Source organism: Heptranchias perlo, unplaced genomic scaffold (genome assembly GCF_035084215.1).
Source record: "Heptranchias perlo isolate sHepPer1 unplaced genomic scaffold, sHepPer1.hap1 HAP1_SCAFFOLD_156, whole genome shotgun sequence".
Classification (NCBI taxonomy): domain Eukaryota; kingdom Metazoa; phylum Chordata; class Chondrichthyes; order Hexanchiformes; family Hexanchidae; genus Heptranchias; species Heptranchias perlo.
This window is the reverse complement of record NW_027138817.1, coordinates 419285-436128: the sequence shown is the minus strand read 5'-3', so window position 1 is coordinate 436128 and position 16844 is coordinate 419285. Positions and strand designations below refer to the sequence as shown.

The 16844-nt window shown below is 47.1% G+C and overlaps 1 protein-coding gene across 1 annotated transcript in view; it reads right to left on the bottom strand.

Annotated features, from left to right (window-relative positions):
• Window positions 1-16844, bottom strand: part of LOC137309256 (uncharacterized) — a 65718-nt gene that overhangs the window by 27009 nt on the left and 21865 nt on the right. Inside the window, exon 7 of the mRNA XM_067977517.1 lies at window positions 12929-12980. Within this exon, the coding sequence (XP_067833618.1) occupies window positions 12929-12980 (52 nt within the window). The remainder of the gene's footprint in view (window positions 1-12928; window positions 12981-16844) is intronic.

Below are 16844 nucleotides of genomic sequence, written 5' to 3'. Positions count from 1 at the left end.
GCAGAAATGAGTTGTGGGGTGGGGGCGGTGATGTGGAAGACAGAGTGTAGGAGAATGAGTAAATGTACTCACTTTGACTAACCTAGTTAGGTCATTGAAGCGCTTCCTGCACTGGATCCATGTGCGGGAGACGTTGCTGCTGCTGGTGACCTCCTCTGCCACCTCGAGCCAGGCCTTCTTGTTGTCAGAGGCAGGCCACTTCCTCCCGTCCGCCGGGGAGAAAATATCCCTCCTCCTCCTCACCCCATCCAGTAGGACCTGGAGTGAAGCATTGCTAAATCTTGGAGCAGCCTTTCCCCTGGTCTGCTCCATTCTATAATTTTGTTTCTTTGCTGCAGGAGCAGCATTGGAGGACTGCCCCTTTAAATAGGTCTCCTCCAGCTGACAGCCTGTGATGAGGGTGCGCAGTCCGCCCACTGCGCAGGTTGATGACGGGAAACCCGGAAGCCACGGTAAGTGGCTTCAATTTACCCGCGATCGCAAGGGAACGGACGGATTTTACTGGACAGGTTACCCACGTGCCCAGTCGCACTCCCCCCCACCCGACCCCCACCATCCCACCTCCCTGGTAATATCGGGGGCCTTATAACCTGAAATATCTAACTCCCAATCATGACCAGCTTGTAGCCATCTCTCAGTAATGGCCACCATGTCATACCCTCTAAGCTGGATTTGAGCCTCTAATTTACTCAATTTATTTCTTATACTCCCTGGGTTAGTATATAAAACTCTAATTTGGGCAAGAGATCCCGACCACTCACTCTGCCCTGATGCTGTCTTTCTCACACCATTCAACTTAACACCTTTCTTGTCACTCCTGCAGTAACTACTTTCGTTACTTTAGTATTCCCTTCACCTGGACTATCTCTATCACTGTTTGTGGCCTGAACTCTGCTCTTATCCCTTTTGTTTTTTATCTTTAAACTATCATTTTTACTATTGTTTCTGACTGAGAACCCCCCCATTTATTAATTTAAAGTCCTTTTTACCACCTCATTTATCCTTTCTCCTAGGACCTTGGTCCAAACCCTTGACAACCCTTTTTCTTCTAATATAAGTAAATCGTGATGTTAATTTTGATATCCCTTTCAAAGAGGTACACCTCCCAATGGTACAGCTCCCTCCTGTCCCAGTACTGGTGCCACATTGGGGGTAACTGAAGGATCAAGGGTAATAGAAGGATCAAAGGAGTAACTGCAAGATTGGTGTAAAAGAAAGATCAGAGGAGTAACTGTAGGATCGGGGGACGCTGTGGAATCAGAGGGTATCTGGAGGAGCGGGTGATAATTGAAGGAACAGCAGGTAACTGAAGGATCAGGAGATAATTGAAGGAACAGCAGGTAACTGAAGGATCAGGAGATAATTGAATGAACAGCAGGTAACTGAAGGATCAGGAGATAATTGAATGAACAGCAGGTAACTGAAGGATCAGGTGATAATTGAAGGAACAGCAGGTAACTGAAGGATCAGGAGATAATTGAAGGAACAGCAGGTAACTGAAGGATCAGGAGATAATTGAATGAACAGCAGGTAACTGAAGGATCAGGAGATAATTGAAGGAACAGCAGGTAACTGAAGGATCAGGAGATAATTGAAGGAACAGCAGGTAACTGAAGGATCAGGAAATAATTGATGGAACAGCAGGTAACTGAAGGATCAGGAGATAATTGAAGGAACAGCAGGTAACTGAAGGATCAGGAGATAATTGAAGGAACAGCAGGTAACTGAAGGATCAGGAGATAATTGAATGAACAGCAGGTAACTGAAGGATCAGGAGATAATTGAAGGAACAGCAGGTAACTGAAGGATCAGGAGATAATTGAAGGAACAGCAGGTAACTGAAGGATCAGGAGATAATTGAATGAACAGCAGGTAACTGAAGGATCAGGAGATAATTGAAGGAACAGCAGGTAACTGAAGGATCAGGAGATAATTGAAGGAACAGGGGGCAGGCAACCTTGGACCTGGTACTGTGTAATGAGCCAGGATTAATTAATATGTCCTAGTTAAGGATCCCCTTGGAATGAGTGACCATAACATGGTTAAATTCCATATCCAATTAGAGGGTGAGAAGGTTGGTTCTCAAACAAGCGGACTGAGCTTGAATAAAGGAGACTATGATGGTATGAGAGCGGAATTGACTAAAGTGGACTGGGAAAATAGATTAAAGGGTAAGACGGTACATGAGCAGTGGTGTTCATTTAAGGAGTGACTGCCCTTGACATCAAGGCAGCATTTGACCGAGTGTGGCACCAAGGAGCCCTAGTAAAATGAAGTCAATGGGAATCAGGGGGAAAACTCTCCAGTGGCTGGAGTCATACCTAGCACAAAGGAAGATGGTAGTGGTTGTTGAAGGCCAATCATCTCAGCCCCAGGACATTGCTGCAGGAGTTCCTCAGGGCAGTATCCGAGGCCCAACCATCTTCAGCTGCTTCATCAATGACCTTCCCTCCATCATAAGGTCAGAAATGGGGATGTTCGCTGATGACTGCACAGTGTTCAGTTCCATTCGCAACCCCTCAAATAATGAAGCAGTCCGAGCCTGCATGCAGCAAGACCTGGACAACATCCAGGCTTGGGCTCATAAGTGGCAAGTAACATTCGCGCCAGATAAGTGCCAGGCAATGACCATCTCCAACAAGAGAGAGTCTAACCACCTCCCCCTGACATTCAACGGCATTACCATCACCGAATCCCCCACCATCAACATCCTGGGGGTCACCATTGACCAGAAACTTAACTGGACCAGCCATATAAATACTGTGGCTACGAGAGCAGGTCAGAGGCTGGGTTTTCTGCGGCGAGTGTCTCACCTCCTAACTCCTCAAAGCCTTTCCACTATCTACAAGGCACAAGTCAGGAGTGTGATGGAATACTCTCCACTTGCTTGGATGAGTGCAGCTCCAACAACACTCAAGAAGCTTGACACCATCCAAGATAAAGCAGCCCGCTTGATTGGCACCCCATCCACCACACTAAACATTCACTCCCTTCACCACCGGCGCACTGTGGCTGCAGTGTGTACCATCCACAGGATGCACTGCAGCAACTCGCCAAGGCTTCTTCGACAGCACCTCCCAAACCCGCGACCTCTACCACCTAGAAGAACAAGAGCAGCAGGCACATGGGAACAACACCACCTGCACGTTCCCCTCCAAGTCACACACCATCCCGACTTGGAAATATATCGCCGTTCCTTCATTGTCGCTGGGTCAAAATCCTGGAACTCCCTTCCTAACAGCACCGAGGGAGAACCTTCACCACACGGACTGCAGCGGTTCAAGAAGGCGGCTCACCACCACCTTCTCGAGGGCAATTAGGGATGGGCAATAAATGCTGGCCTCGCCAGCGACGCCCACATCCCGTGAACGAATAGAAAAAAAGTTATTTTACAACTTTCAAAAAATATATATTCCACTGAGGAAAAAAGGGTGTAAAAGAAATGACAGCCATCCGTGGCTAAGTAAAGAAATTAAGGATAGTATCCGACTAAAAACAAGGACATATAAGGTAGCCAAACTTAGTGGGAGGACAGAAGATTGGGAAGTCTTCAAAAGACAGCAAAAAGTAACTAAAGGATTGATTAAGAAAGGGAAGATAGGTTATGAAAATAAATTAGCAAAAAATATAAAAACAGATAGCAAGAGTTTCGACAGTTATATAAAAAGAAAAAGGGTGGCTAAGGCAAACGTAGGTCCCTTAGAGGGTGAGACCGGGAAATTAATGGTGGGAAACATGGAGATGGCAAAACTGCTGAACAAATATTTTGTTTCAGTCTTTACGGTAGAGGACACTAAGAATATCCCAACACTGGACAAATAGGGGGCTCTAGGGGGGGAGGAGCAAAATACGATTAAAATCACTAAGGAATTGGTACTCAGTAAATTAATGGGACTCAAGGCGGAGAAATCCCCTGGACATGATGGCTTCCATCCTAGGGTCTTGAGGGAAGTGGCAGTAGGGATTGGTAATAATTTTCCAAAATTCTCTGGACTCAGCAAAGGTCCCGGCAGATTGGAAAACTGCTAATGTAACACCGTTATTGAAAAAGGGTAGTAGGCAGAAGGCTGGAAATTATAAACCAGTTAGCCTAACATCTGTGATGGGTAAAATTTTGGAGCCTATTATTAAGGAGACAGTAACGGAACATTTAGATAAACATAATTTAATAGGACAAAGTCAGCATGGCTTTATGAAGGGGAAGTCATGTCCGACAAATTTGCTTGAGTTCTTTGAGGACATAACGTACAGGGTGGATAAAGGGGACGTAGTGTATTTAGACTTCCAGAAGGCATTCGACAAGGTGCCACATAAAAGATTATTGCTCAAGATAAAGAATCACTGGATTGGGGGTAATATTCTGGCATGGGTGGAGGATTGGTTATCTAACAGGAAGCAGAGAGTTGGGATAAATGGTTCATTCTCGGACTGGCAACCAGTAGCCAGTGGTGTTCCGCAGGGGTCGGTGCTGGGTCCCCAACTCTTTACAATCTTTATTAACGATTTGGAGGAGGGGACCGAGTGTAACATATCAAAGTTTGCAGATGATACAAAGATGGGAGGGAAAGTAGAGAGTGAGGAGGACATAAAAAACCTACAAGGGGATATAGACAGGCTGGGTGGGGGTCCTAGTGCAAGAAAATCAAAAAGTTAGTATGCAGGTGCAGCAGGCGATCAAGAAGGCCAACGGAATGTTGGCTTTTATTGCTAGGGGGATAGAATATAAAAACAGAGAGGTATTGCTGCAGTTATATAAGGTATTGGTGAGACCGCACCTGGAATACTGCATACAGTTTTGGTGTCCGTACTTAAGAAAAGACATACTTGCTCTCGAGGCAGTACAAAGAAGGTTCACTCGGTTAATCCCGGGGATGACGGGGTGGACATATGAGGAGGGGTTGAGTAGATTGGGACTCTACTTATTGGAGTTCAGAAGAATGAGAGGCGATCTTATTGAAACATATAAGATTGTGAAGGGTCTTGATCAGGTGGATGTGGTAAGGATGTTCCCAAAGATGGGTGAAACTAGAACTAGGGGGCATAATCTTAGAATAAGAGGCTGCTCTTTCAAAACTGAGATGAGGAGAAACTTCTTCACTCAGAGGGTAGTAGGTCTGTGGAATTTGCTGCCCCAGGAAGCTGTGGAAGCAACAACATTAAATAAATTTAAAACAGAATTAGACGGTTTCCTAGAAGTAAAGGGAATTAGGGGTTACGGGGAGCGGGCAGGAAATTGGACATGAAGCTGAGTTCGGATCGGTCAAGGCCCTGTGGGTGGCGGAGAGGGCCCAGGGGCTGAGTGGTCAGGTCCTGCTCCTACTTCTTGTGTTCTTTAGATTTGAGGTTAGGATCAGATCAGCCATGATCTTATTGAATGGCGGAGCAGGCTCGAGGGGCCGATTGGCCTACTCCTGCTCCCATTTCTTATGTTCTTATGTAACAGAATGATCAGGAGATAATTGAAGGAAAAGCAAGTAACAGAAGGATCAGAAGATAATTGAAGGAACAGCAGGTAACTGAAGGATCGGGAGATAATTGAAGGAACATCAGGTAACAGATGGATCAGGAGATAATTGAAGGAACTGCAGGTAACTGAAGGATCGGGAGATAATTGAAGGAACAGCAGGTAACTGAAGGATCAGGAGATAATTGATGGAACAGCAGGTAACTGAAGGATCAGGAGATAATTGAAGGAACAGCAGGTAACTGAAGGATCAGGAGATAATTGAATGAACAGCAGGTAACTGAAGGATCAGGTGATAATTGAAGGAACAGCAGGTAACTGAAGGATCAGGAAATAATTGAAGGAACAGCAGGTAACTGAAGGATCGGGAGATAATTGAAGGAACAGAAGGTAACTGAAGGATCAGGAGATAATTGAATGAACAGCAGGTAACTGAAGGATTAGGAGATAATTGATGGAACAGCAGGTAACTGAAGGATCAGGTGATAATTGAAGGAACAGCAGGTAACTGAAGGATCAGGAAATAATTGAAGGAACAGCAGGTAACTGAAGGAAGAGGTGATAATTGATGGAACAGCAGGTAACTGAAGGATCAGGAGATAATTGATGGAACAGCAGGTAACTGAAGGATCGGGAGATAATTGAAGGAACAGCAGGTAACTGAAGGATCAGGAGATAATTGATGGAACAGCAGGTAACCGAAGGATCGGGAGATAATTGAAGGAACAGCAGGTAACTGAAGGATCAGGAGATAATTGATGGAACAGCAGGTAACTGAAGGATCAGGAGATAATTGAAGGAACAGCAGGTAACCGAAGGATCAGGAGATAATTGATGGAACAGCAGGTAACTGAAGGATCAGGAGATAATTGATGGAACAGCAGGTAACAGAAGGATCGGGAGATAATTGAAGGAACAGCAGGTAACTGAAGGATCAGGAGATAATTGATGGAACAGCAGGTAACCGAAGGATCGGGAGATAATTGAAGGAACAGCAGGTAACTGAAGGATCAGGAGATAATTGATGGAACAGCAGGTAACTGAAGGATCAGGAGATAATTGAAGGAACAGCAGGTAACTGATGGATCAGGAGATAATTGAAGGAACTGCAGGTAACTGAAGGATCGGGAGATAATTGAAGGAACAGCAGGTAACTGAAGGATCAGGAGATAATTGAAGGAACAGCAGGTAACTGAAGGATCAGGAGATAATTGAAGGAACAGTGGGTAACTGAAGGATCGGGAGATAATTGAAGGAACAGCAGGTAACTGAAGGATCAGGAGATAATTGAAGGAACAGCAGGTAACTGAAGGATCAGGAGATAATTGAAGGAACAGCAGGTAACTGAAGGATCAGGAGATAATTGAAGGAACAGCAGGTAACTGAAGGATCAGGAGATAATTGAAGGAACAGTGGGTAACTGAAGGATCAGGAGATAATTGAAGGAACAGCAGGTAACTGAAGGATCAGGAGATAATTGAAGGAACAGCAGGTAACTGAAGGATCAGGAGATAATTGAAGGAACAGCAGGTAACTGAAGGATCAGGAGATAATTGAAGGAACAGCAGGTAACTGAAGGATCAGGAGATAATTGAAGGAACAGTGGGTAACTGAAGGATCAGGAGATAATTGAATGAACAGCAGGTAACTGAAGGATCAGGAAATAATTGATGGAACAGCAGGTAACTGAAGGATCAGGAAATAATTAAAGGAACAGCAGGGAACTGAAGGATCAGGAGATAATTGAAGGAACAGCAGGTAACTGAAGGATCAGGAAATAATTGATGGAACAGCAGGTAACTGAAGGATCAGGAAATAATTGAAGGAACAGCAGGGAACTGAAGGATCAGGAGATAATTGATGGAACAGCAGGTAACTGAAGGATCAGGAGATAATTAAAGGAACAGCAGGTAACAGATGGATCAGGAGATAATTGAAGGAACAGCAGGTAACTGAAGGATCAGGAGATAATTGAAGGAACAGCAGGTAACTGAAGGATCGGGAGATAATTGAAGGAACAGCAGGTAACTGAAGGATCAGGAGATAATTGAAGGAACAGCAGGTAACTGAAGGATCAGGAAATAATTAAAGGAACAGCAGGTAACTGAAGGATCAGGAAATAATTGAAGGAACAGCAGGTAACTGAAGGAAGAGGTGATAATTGATGGAACAGCAGGTAACTGAAGGATCAGGAAATAATTAAAGGAACAGCAGGGAACTGAAGGATCAGGAGATAATTGATGGAACAGCAGGTAACTGAAGGATCAGGAGATAATTAAAGGAACAGCAGGTAACAGATGGATCAGGAGATAATTGAAGGAACAGCAGGTAACTGAAGGATCAGGAAATAATTGAAGGAACAGCAGGGAACTGAAGGATCAGGAAATAATTAAAGGAACAACAGGGAACTGAAGGATCAGGAAATAATTAAAGGAACAGCAGGTAACAGATGGATCAGGAGATAATTGAAGGAACAGCAGGTAACTGAAGGATCAGGTGATAATTGAAGGAACAGCAGGTAACTGAAGGATCAGGAAATAATTGAAGGAACAGCAGGGAACTGAAGGATCAGGAAATAATTAAAGGAACAACAGGGAACTGAAGGATCAGGAAATAATTAAAGGAACAGCAGGTAACAGATGGATCAGGAGATAATTGAAGGAACAGCAGGTAACTGAAGGATCAGGTGATAATTGATGGAACAGCAGGTAACTGAAGGATCAGGAGATAATTGAAGGAACAGCAGGTAACTGAAGGATCAGGAAATAATTGATGGAACAGCAGGTAACTGAAGGATCGGGAGATAATTGATGGAACAGCAGGTAACTGAAGGATCGGGAGATAATTGATGGAACAGCAGGTAACTGAAGGATCAGGTGATAATTGAAGGAACAGCAGGTAACTGAAGGATCAGGAAATAATTGAAGGAACAGCAGGTAACTGAAGGAAGAGGTGATAATTGATGGAACAGCAGGTAACTGAAGGATCAGGAGATAATTGATGGAACAGCAGGTAACTGAAGGATCGGGAGATAATTGATGGAACAGCAGGTAACTGAAGGATCAGGTGATAATTGAAGGAACAGCAGGTAACTGAAGGATCAGGTGATAATTGATGGAACAGCAGGTAACTGAAGGATCAGGAGATAATTGAAGGAACAGCAGGTAACTGAAGGATCGGGAGATAATTGAAGGAACAGCAGGTAACTGAAGGATCGGGAGATAATTGAAGGAACAGCAGGTAACTGAAGGATCGGGAGATAATTGAAGGAACAGCAGGTAACTGAAGGATCAGGAGATAATTGATGGAACAGCAGGTAACTGAAGGATCGGGAGATAATTGAAGGAACAGCAGGTAACTGAAGGATCAGGAGATAATTGAAGGAACAGCAGGTAACTGAAGGATCAGGAAATAATTGAAGGAACAGCAGGTAACTGAAGGAAGAGGTGATAATTGATGGAACAGCAGGTAACTGAAGGATCAGGAGATAATTGAAGGAACAGCAGGTAACTGAAGGATCGGGAGATAATTGAAGGAACAGCAGGTAACTGAAGGATCGGGAGATAATTGAAGGAACAGCAGGTAACTGAAGGATCGGGAGATAATTGAAGGAACAGCAGGTAACTGAAGGATCAGGAGATAATTGATGGAACAGCAGGTAACTGAAGGAACGGGAGATAATTGAAGGAACAGCAGGTAACTGAAGGATCAGGAGATAATTGAAGGAACAGCAGGTAACTGAAGGATCAGGAGATAATTGAAGGAACAGCAGGTAACTGAAGGATCAGGTGATAATTGAAGGAACAGCAGGTAACTGAAGGATCGGGAGATAATTGAAGGAACAGCAGGTAACTGAAGGATCGGGAGATAATTGAAGGAACAGCAGGTAACTGAAGGATCAGGAGATAATTGAAGGAACAGCAGGTAACTGAAGGATCGGGAGATAATTGAAGGAACAGCAGGTAACTGAAGGATCGGGAGATAATTGAAGGAACAGCAGGTAACTGAAGGATCAGGAGATAATTGAAGGAACAGCAGGTAACTGAAGGATCGGGAGATAATTGAAGGAACAGCAGGTAACTGAAGGATCAGGAGATAATTGATGGAACAGCAGGTAACTGAAGGATCGGGAGATAATTGAAGGAACAGCAGGTAACTGAAGGATCAGGAAATAATTGAAGGAACAGCAGGTAACTGAAGGATCAGGAGATAATTAAAGGAACAGCAGGTAACTGAAGGATCAGGAGATAATTAAAGGAACAGCAGGTAACTGAAGGAAGAGGTGATAATTAAAGGAACAGCAGGTAACTGAAGGATCAGGAGATAATTGATGGAACAGCAGGTAACTGAAGGATCAGGTGATAATTGAAGGAACAGCAGGTAACTGAAGGATCAGGAGATAATTAAAGGAACAGCAGGTAACTGAAGGATCAGGAGATAATTAAAGGAACAGCAGGTAACTGAAGGATCAGGAGATAATTAAAGGAACAGCAGGTAACTGAAGGATCAGGAGATAATTAAAGGAACAGCAGGTAACTGAAGGATCAGGAGATAATTGATGGAACAGCAGGTAACTGAAGGATCAGGAGATAATTAAAGGAACAGCAGGTAACTGAAGGATCAGGAGATAATTAAAGGAACAGCAGGTAACTGAAGGATCAGGAGATAATTGATGGAACAGCAGGTAACTGAAGGATCGGGAGATAATTGAAGGAACAGCAGGTAACTGAAGGATCAGGAGATAATTGAAGGAACAGCAGGTAACTGAAGGATCAGGTGATAATTGAAGGAACAGCAGGTAACTGAAGGATCAGGTGATAATTGAAGGAACAGCAGGTAACTGAAGGATCAGGAGATAATTGATGGAACAGCAGGTAACTGAAGGATCAGGAGATAATTGAAGGAACAGCAGGTAACTGAAGGATCGGGAGATAATTGAAGGAACAGCAGGTAACTGAAGGATCGGGAGATAATTGAAGGAACAGCAGGTAACTGAAGGATCAGGTGATAATTGAAGGAACAGCAGGTAACTGAAGGATCAGGAGATAATTGATGGAACAGCAGGTAACTGAAGGATCGGGAGATAATTGAAGGAACAGCAGGTAACTGAAGGATCAGGAGATAATTGAAGGAACAGCAGGTAACTGAAGGATCAGGAGATAATTGAAGGAACAGCAGGTAACTGAAGGATCAGGAGATCATTGAAGGAACAGCAGGTAACTGAAGGATCAGGAGATAATTGATGGAACAGCAGGTAACTGAAGGATCGGGAGATAATTAAAGGAACAGCAGGTAACTGAAGGATCAGGAGATAATTGATGGAACAGCAGGTAACTGAAGGATCAGGTGATAATTGAAGGAACAGCAGGTAACTGAAGGATCAGGTGATAATTGATGGAACAGCAGGTAACTGAAGGATCGGGAGATAATTGAAGGAACAGCAGGTAACTGAAGGATCAGGAGATAATTGATGGAACAGCAGGTAACTGAAGGATCGGGAGATAATTGAAGGAACAGCAGGTAACTGAAGGATCAGGAGATAATTGAAGGAACAGCAGGTAACTGAAGGATCAGGAGATAATTGAAGGAACAGCAGGTAACTGAAGGATCAGGAGATAATTGATGGAACAGCAGGTAACTGAAGGATCGGGAGATAATTGAAGGAACAGCAGGTAACTGAAGGATCGGGAGATAATTGAAGGAACAGCAGGTAACTGAAGGATCAGGAGATAATTGAAGGAACAGCAGGTAACTGAAGGATCGGGAGATAATTGAAGGAACAGCAGGTAACTGAAGGATCAGGAGATAATTGAAGGAACAGCAGGTAACTGATGGATCAGGAGATAATTGAAGGAACTGCAGGTAACTGAAGGATCGGGAGATAATTGAAGGAACAGCAGGTAACTGAAGGATCAGGAGATAATTGAAGGAACAGCAGGTAACTGAAGGATCAGGAGATAATTGAAGGAACAGCAGGTAACTGAAGGATCAGGAGATAATTGAAGGAACAGCAGGTAACTGAAGGATCAGGAGATAATTGAAGGAACAGCAGGTAACTGAAGGATCAGGAGATAATTGAAGGAACAGTGGGTAACTGAAGGATCAGGAGATAATTGAATGAACAGCAGGTAACTGAAGGATCAGGAAATAATTGATGGAACAGCAGGTAACTGAAGGATCAGGAAATAATTAAAGGAACAGCAGGGAACTGAAGGATCAGGAGATAATTGAAGGAACAGCAGGTAACTGAAGGATCAGGAAATAATTGATGGAACAGCAGGTAACTGAAGGATCAGGAAATAATTGAAGGAACAGCAGGGAACTGAAGGATCAGGAGATAATTGATGGAACAGCAGGTAACTGAAGGATCAGGAGATAATTAAAGGAACAGCAGGTAACAGATGGATCAGGAGATAATTGAAGGAACAGCAGGTAACTGAAGGATCAGGAGATAATTGAAGGAACAGCAGGTAACTGAAGGATCAGGAAATAATTGAAGGAACAGCAGGTAACAGATGGATCAGGAGATAATTGAAGGAACTGCAGGTAACTGAAGGATCGGGAGATAATTGAAGGAACAGCAGGTAACTGAAGGATCAGGAGATAATTGAAGGAACAGCAGGTAACTGAAGGATCAGGAAATAATTGAAGGAACAGCAGGTAACTGAAGGATCAGGAAATAATTGAAGGAACAGCAGGTAACTGAAGGATCAGGAGATAATTGAAGGAACAGCAGGTAACTGAAGGATCAGGAGATAATTGAAGGAACAGCAGGTAACTGAAGGATCAGGAGATAATTGAAGGAACAGCAGGTAACTGAAGGAAGAGGTGATAATTGAAGGAACAGCAGGTAACTGAAGGAAGAGGTGATAATTGATGGAACAGCAGGTAACTGAAGGATCAGGAAATAATTGATGGAACAGCAGGTAACTGAAGGGTCGGGAGATAATTGAAGGAACAGCAGGTAACAGATGGATCAGGAAATAATTAAAGGAACAGCAGGGAACTGAAGGATCAGGAGATAATTGATGGAACAGCAGGTAACTGAAGGATCAGGAGATAATTAAAGGAACAGCAGGTAACAGATGGATCAGGAGATAATTGATAGAACAGCAGGTAACTGAAGGGTCGGGAGATAATTGAAGGAACAGCAGGTAACTGAAGGATCAGGAAATAATTGATCGAACAGCAGGTAACTGAAGGGTCGGGTTATAATTGAAGGAACAGTTTGCTGCTGCTGAATCTGAGTGTGAATGTGGGGTCACAATGGTAACAGCTTGATCGGGGGCAACATGAAGATGTGAAGGGTATTGCAGGACAGGCAAGTTGACTGACAGGCAGAGGGTGCTGCTGGGAGATCACTCGCACAACACAACACACAATACACAAACACTATACAGACACACAGAATCTCTTCACACGTTATGCACATACACACACACAGACGCACACACAGATACTTACCGTTGTATGTTTGGTATAATTGGTGTCGGAGAACATGTCAAGTGCAAGCCACCTGGGGAAAGAGAAGGCGTTACAGATTATAAGCTGATCTGTCCATGAGGATGGATGAATATTCTGCACTTGGTCAGGCTTCATTTGGAATAGTGTCCAGTTTTGGTCTCCTCACATGATAGGTGACGTGGTACTCTTTGAGGGGATCTTGGTTTTCTATTCCCAGGAGACGAGGGATTTGTTCCAGATGAAATTCTTCGTGGACACGGATGCTGATACCAGGTTTTTCTGAAGAGGTATAGGGGTCGTGGGGAGAGGCAGGGGTCGTGAAGTTAGGACCGTATTGAATGGCAAGTAAAAGAGATTTACTTGTGTTTCTTTGTCTTCACCCCATTCCGTTTGTTTTCCCATTTTCTACAATCTTCCCCCAAAGTTCTGCCATTTTGATCAGCCCTCGGCCCACTCTACTCGGTGTTGGGGTGTTGGAGTGTGAGAGGGGGCTGCACTCGGGCCCATTATACTCGGTGTTGGGGTGTTGGAGTGTGAGAGGGGGCTGGACTCGGGTCCACTATACCCGGTCCCTGGGATACGAGAGGGGGCTGGACTCGGGCCCATTATACTCGGTGTTGGGGTGTTGGAGTGTGAGAGGGGGCTGGACTCGGGTCCACTATACCCTGTCTCTGGGGTGTGAGAGGGGGCTGGACTCAGGCCCACTGTACCCGGTCTCTGGGGTGTGAGAGGGGGCTGGACTCAGGCCCACTGTACCCGGTCTCTGGGATACGAGAGGGGGCTGGACTCGGGCCCACTATACCCGGTCTCTGGGATACGAGAGGGGCTGGACTCGGGCCCACTGTACCCGGTCTCTGGGATACGAGAGGGGGCTGGACTCGGGCCCACTGTACCCGGTCTCTGGGATACGAGAGGGGGCTGGACTCGGGCCCACTATACCCGGTCTCTGGGATACGAGAGGGGGCTGGACTCGGGCCCACTATACCCGGTCTCTGGGATACGAGAGGGGGCTGGACTCGGGCCCACTATACCCGGTCTCTGGGGTGTGAGAGGGGGCTGGACTCGGGCCCACTATACCCGGTCTCTGGGATACGAGAGGGGGCTGGACTCGGGCCCACTGTACCCGGTCTCTGGGATACGAGAGGGGCTGGACTCGGGCCCACTATACCCGGTCTCTGGGATACGAGAGGGGGCTGGACTCGGGCCCACTACACCCGGTCTCTGGGATACGAGAGGGGGCTGGACTCGGGCCCACTCTCCGGTCTGTGGGATATGAGAGGGGGCTGGACTCGGGCCCACTATACCCGGTCTCTGGGATACGAGAGGGGGCTGGACTCGGGCCCACTACACCCGGTCTCTGGGATACGAGAGGGGGCTGGACTCGGGCCCACTATACCCGGTCCCTGGGATACGAGAGGGGGTTGGACTCGGGCCCACTATACCCGGTCTCTGGGATACGAGAGGGGGCTGGACTCGGGCCCACTACACCCGGTCTCTGGGATACGAGAGGGGGCTGGACTCGGGCCCACTATACCCGGTCCCTGGGATACGAGAGGGGGCTGGACCCGGGCCCACTATACCCGGTCCCTGGGATACGAGAGGGGGCTGGACTCGGGCCCACTATACCCGGTCTCTGGGATACGAGAGGGGGTTGGACTCGGGCCCACTATACCCGGTCTCTGGGATACGAGAGGGGGCTGGACTCGGGCCCACTATACCCGGTCCCTGGGATACGAGAGGGGGCTGGACTCGGGCCCACTATACCCGGTCTCTGGGGTGTGAGAGGGGGCTGGACTCGGGCCCACTATACCCGGTCTCTGGGGTGTGAGAGGGGGCTGGACTCGGGCCCACTATACCCGGTCTCTGGGATACGAGAGGGGGCTGGACTCGGGCCCACTATACCCGGTCTCTGGGATACGAGAGGGGGCTGGACTTGGGCCCACTATACCCGGTCTCTGGGGTGTGAGAGGGGGCTGGACTCGGGCCCACTATACCCGGTCTCTGGGATACAAGAGGGGGCTGGACTCGGGCCCACTATACCCGGTCTCTGGGATACGAGAGGGGGCTGGACTTGGGCCCACTATACCCGGTCTCTGGGATACGAGAGGGGGCTGGACTTGGGCCCACTATACCCGGTCTCTGGGGTGTGAGAGGGGGCTGGACTCGGGCCCACTATACCCGGTCTCTGGGATACAAGAGGGGGCTGGACTCGGGCCCACTGTACCCGGTCTCTGGGATACGAGAGGGGGCTGGACTCGGGCCCACTATACCCGGTCCCTGGGATACGAGAGGGGGCTGGACTCGGGCCCACTATACCCGGTCCCTGGGATACGAGAGGGGGCTGGACTCGGGCCCACTGTACCCGGTCTCTGGGATACGAGAGGGGGCAGGACTCGGGCCCACTATACCCGGTCTCTGGGATACGAGAGGGGGTTGGACTCGGGCCCACTATCCCCGGTCTCTGGGATACGAGAGGGGGCTGGACTCGGGCCCACTTTTCCCGGTCTCTGGGATACGAGAGGGGCTGGACTCGGGCCCACTATACCCAGTCCCTGGGATACGAGAGGGGGCTGGACTCGGGCCCACTATACCCGGTCCCTGGGATACGAGAGGGGGCTGGACTCGGGCCCACTATACCCGGTCCCTGGGATACGAGAGGGGGCTGGACTCGGGCCCACTATACCCGGTCTCTGGGATACGAGAGGGGGCTGGACTCGGGCCCACTATACCCGGTCCCTGGGATACGAGGGGGAGGGTGGACTCGGGCCCACTATACCCGGTCCCTGGGATACGAGAGGGGGCTGGACTCGGGCCCACTATACCCGGTCCCTGGGATACGAGAGGGGGCTGGACTCGGGCCCACTATACCCGGTCTCTGGGATACGAGAGGGGGTTGGACTCGGGCCCACTATACCCGGTCTCTGGGATACGAGAGGGGCTGGACTCGGGCCCACTATACTGGGCCCCTGGGATATGAGAGGGGGCCATATAGTTGGAGCCGCATTTGCTCACTTGGCACTGGGGCATGCCCACTGCAGGTGTGTAATCTTGGGAGCATCCACCCACCCCCATCCTCTCCCCCGTCGCTGGTTTTAAAAGAGGTGGCTGCAGAGATAGTGGATATTGATTTCAATCCTCCAGAATTCCCTAGATTCTACTGCAGTCCCCGTGGATTGGAAGGTAGCAAATGTAACCCCGCTATTCAAGAAAGGAAGGAGAGAAAAAACAGGGAGCCACAGGCCAGTTAGCCTGACATCAGCAAATGCTGGAATCCATTATTAAAGACGTAACAGGGCACTTAGAAAATCATAATATGATTAGGCAGAGTTAACACGGTTTTATGAAAGGGAAATTGTGTTTGACAAATTTATTAGAGTTTTGAAGATGTCACTAGCAGAATAGATAAAGGGGAACCAGTGGATGTAGTATGTGTGGATTTTCAAAAGGCATTCGATAAGGTGCCACATAAGAGGTTGTTACACAAGATAAGGGCTCATGGGGTTGGGGGTAATATATTAGCATGGATAGAGGATTGGTTAACGGACAGAAAACAGAGAGTAGTGATAAACGGGTCATTTTCAGGATGGCAGGCTGTAACTAGTGGGGTGTCGAAGGATTGGTGATTGGACCTCAGCTATTTACAATCTATATTAATGACTTAGATGAAGGGACCAAGTGTAATGTATCCAAGTTTGCTGACGATACAAAGCTAGGTGGGAAAGTAAGCTGTGAGGAGGACACAAAGAGTCTGCAAAGGAATATAGACAGGTTAAGTGAGTGGGCAAGAAGGTGTCAGATGGAGTATAATGTGGGGAAGTGTGAGGTTATTCACTTTGGTAGGAAGAATAGAAAAACAGAATATTTTTTAAATGATGAGAAACTATTGTTGGTGTTCAGAGAGATTTGGGTGTCCTCG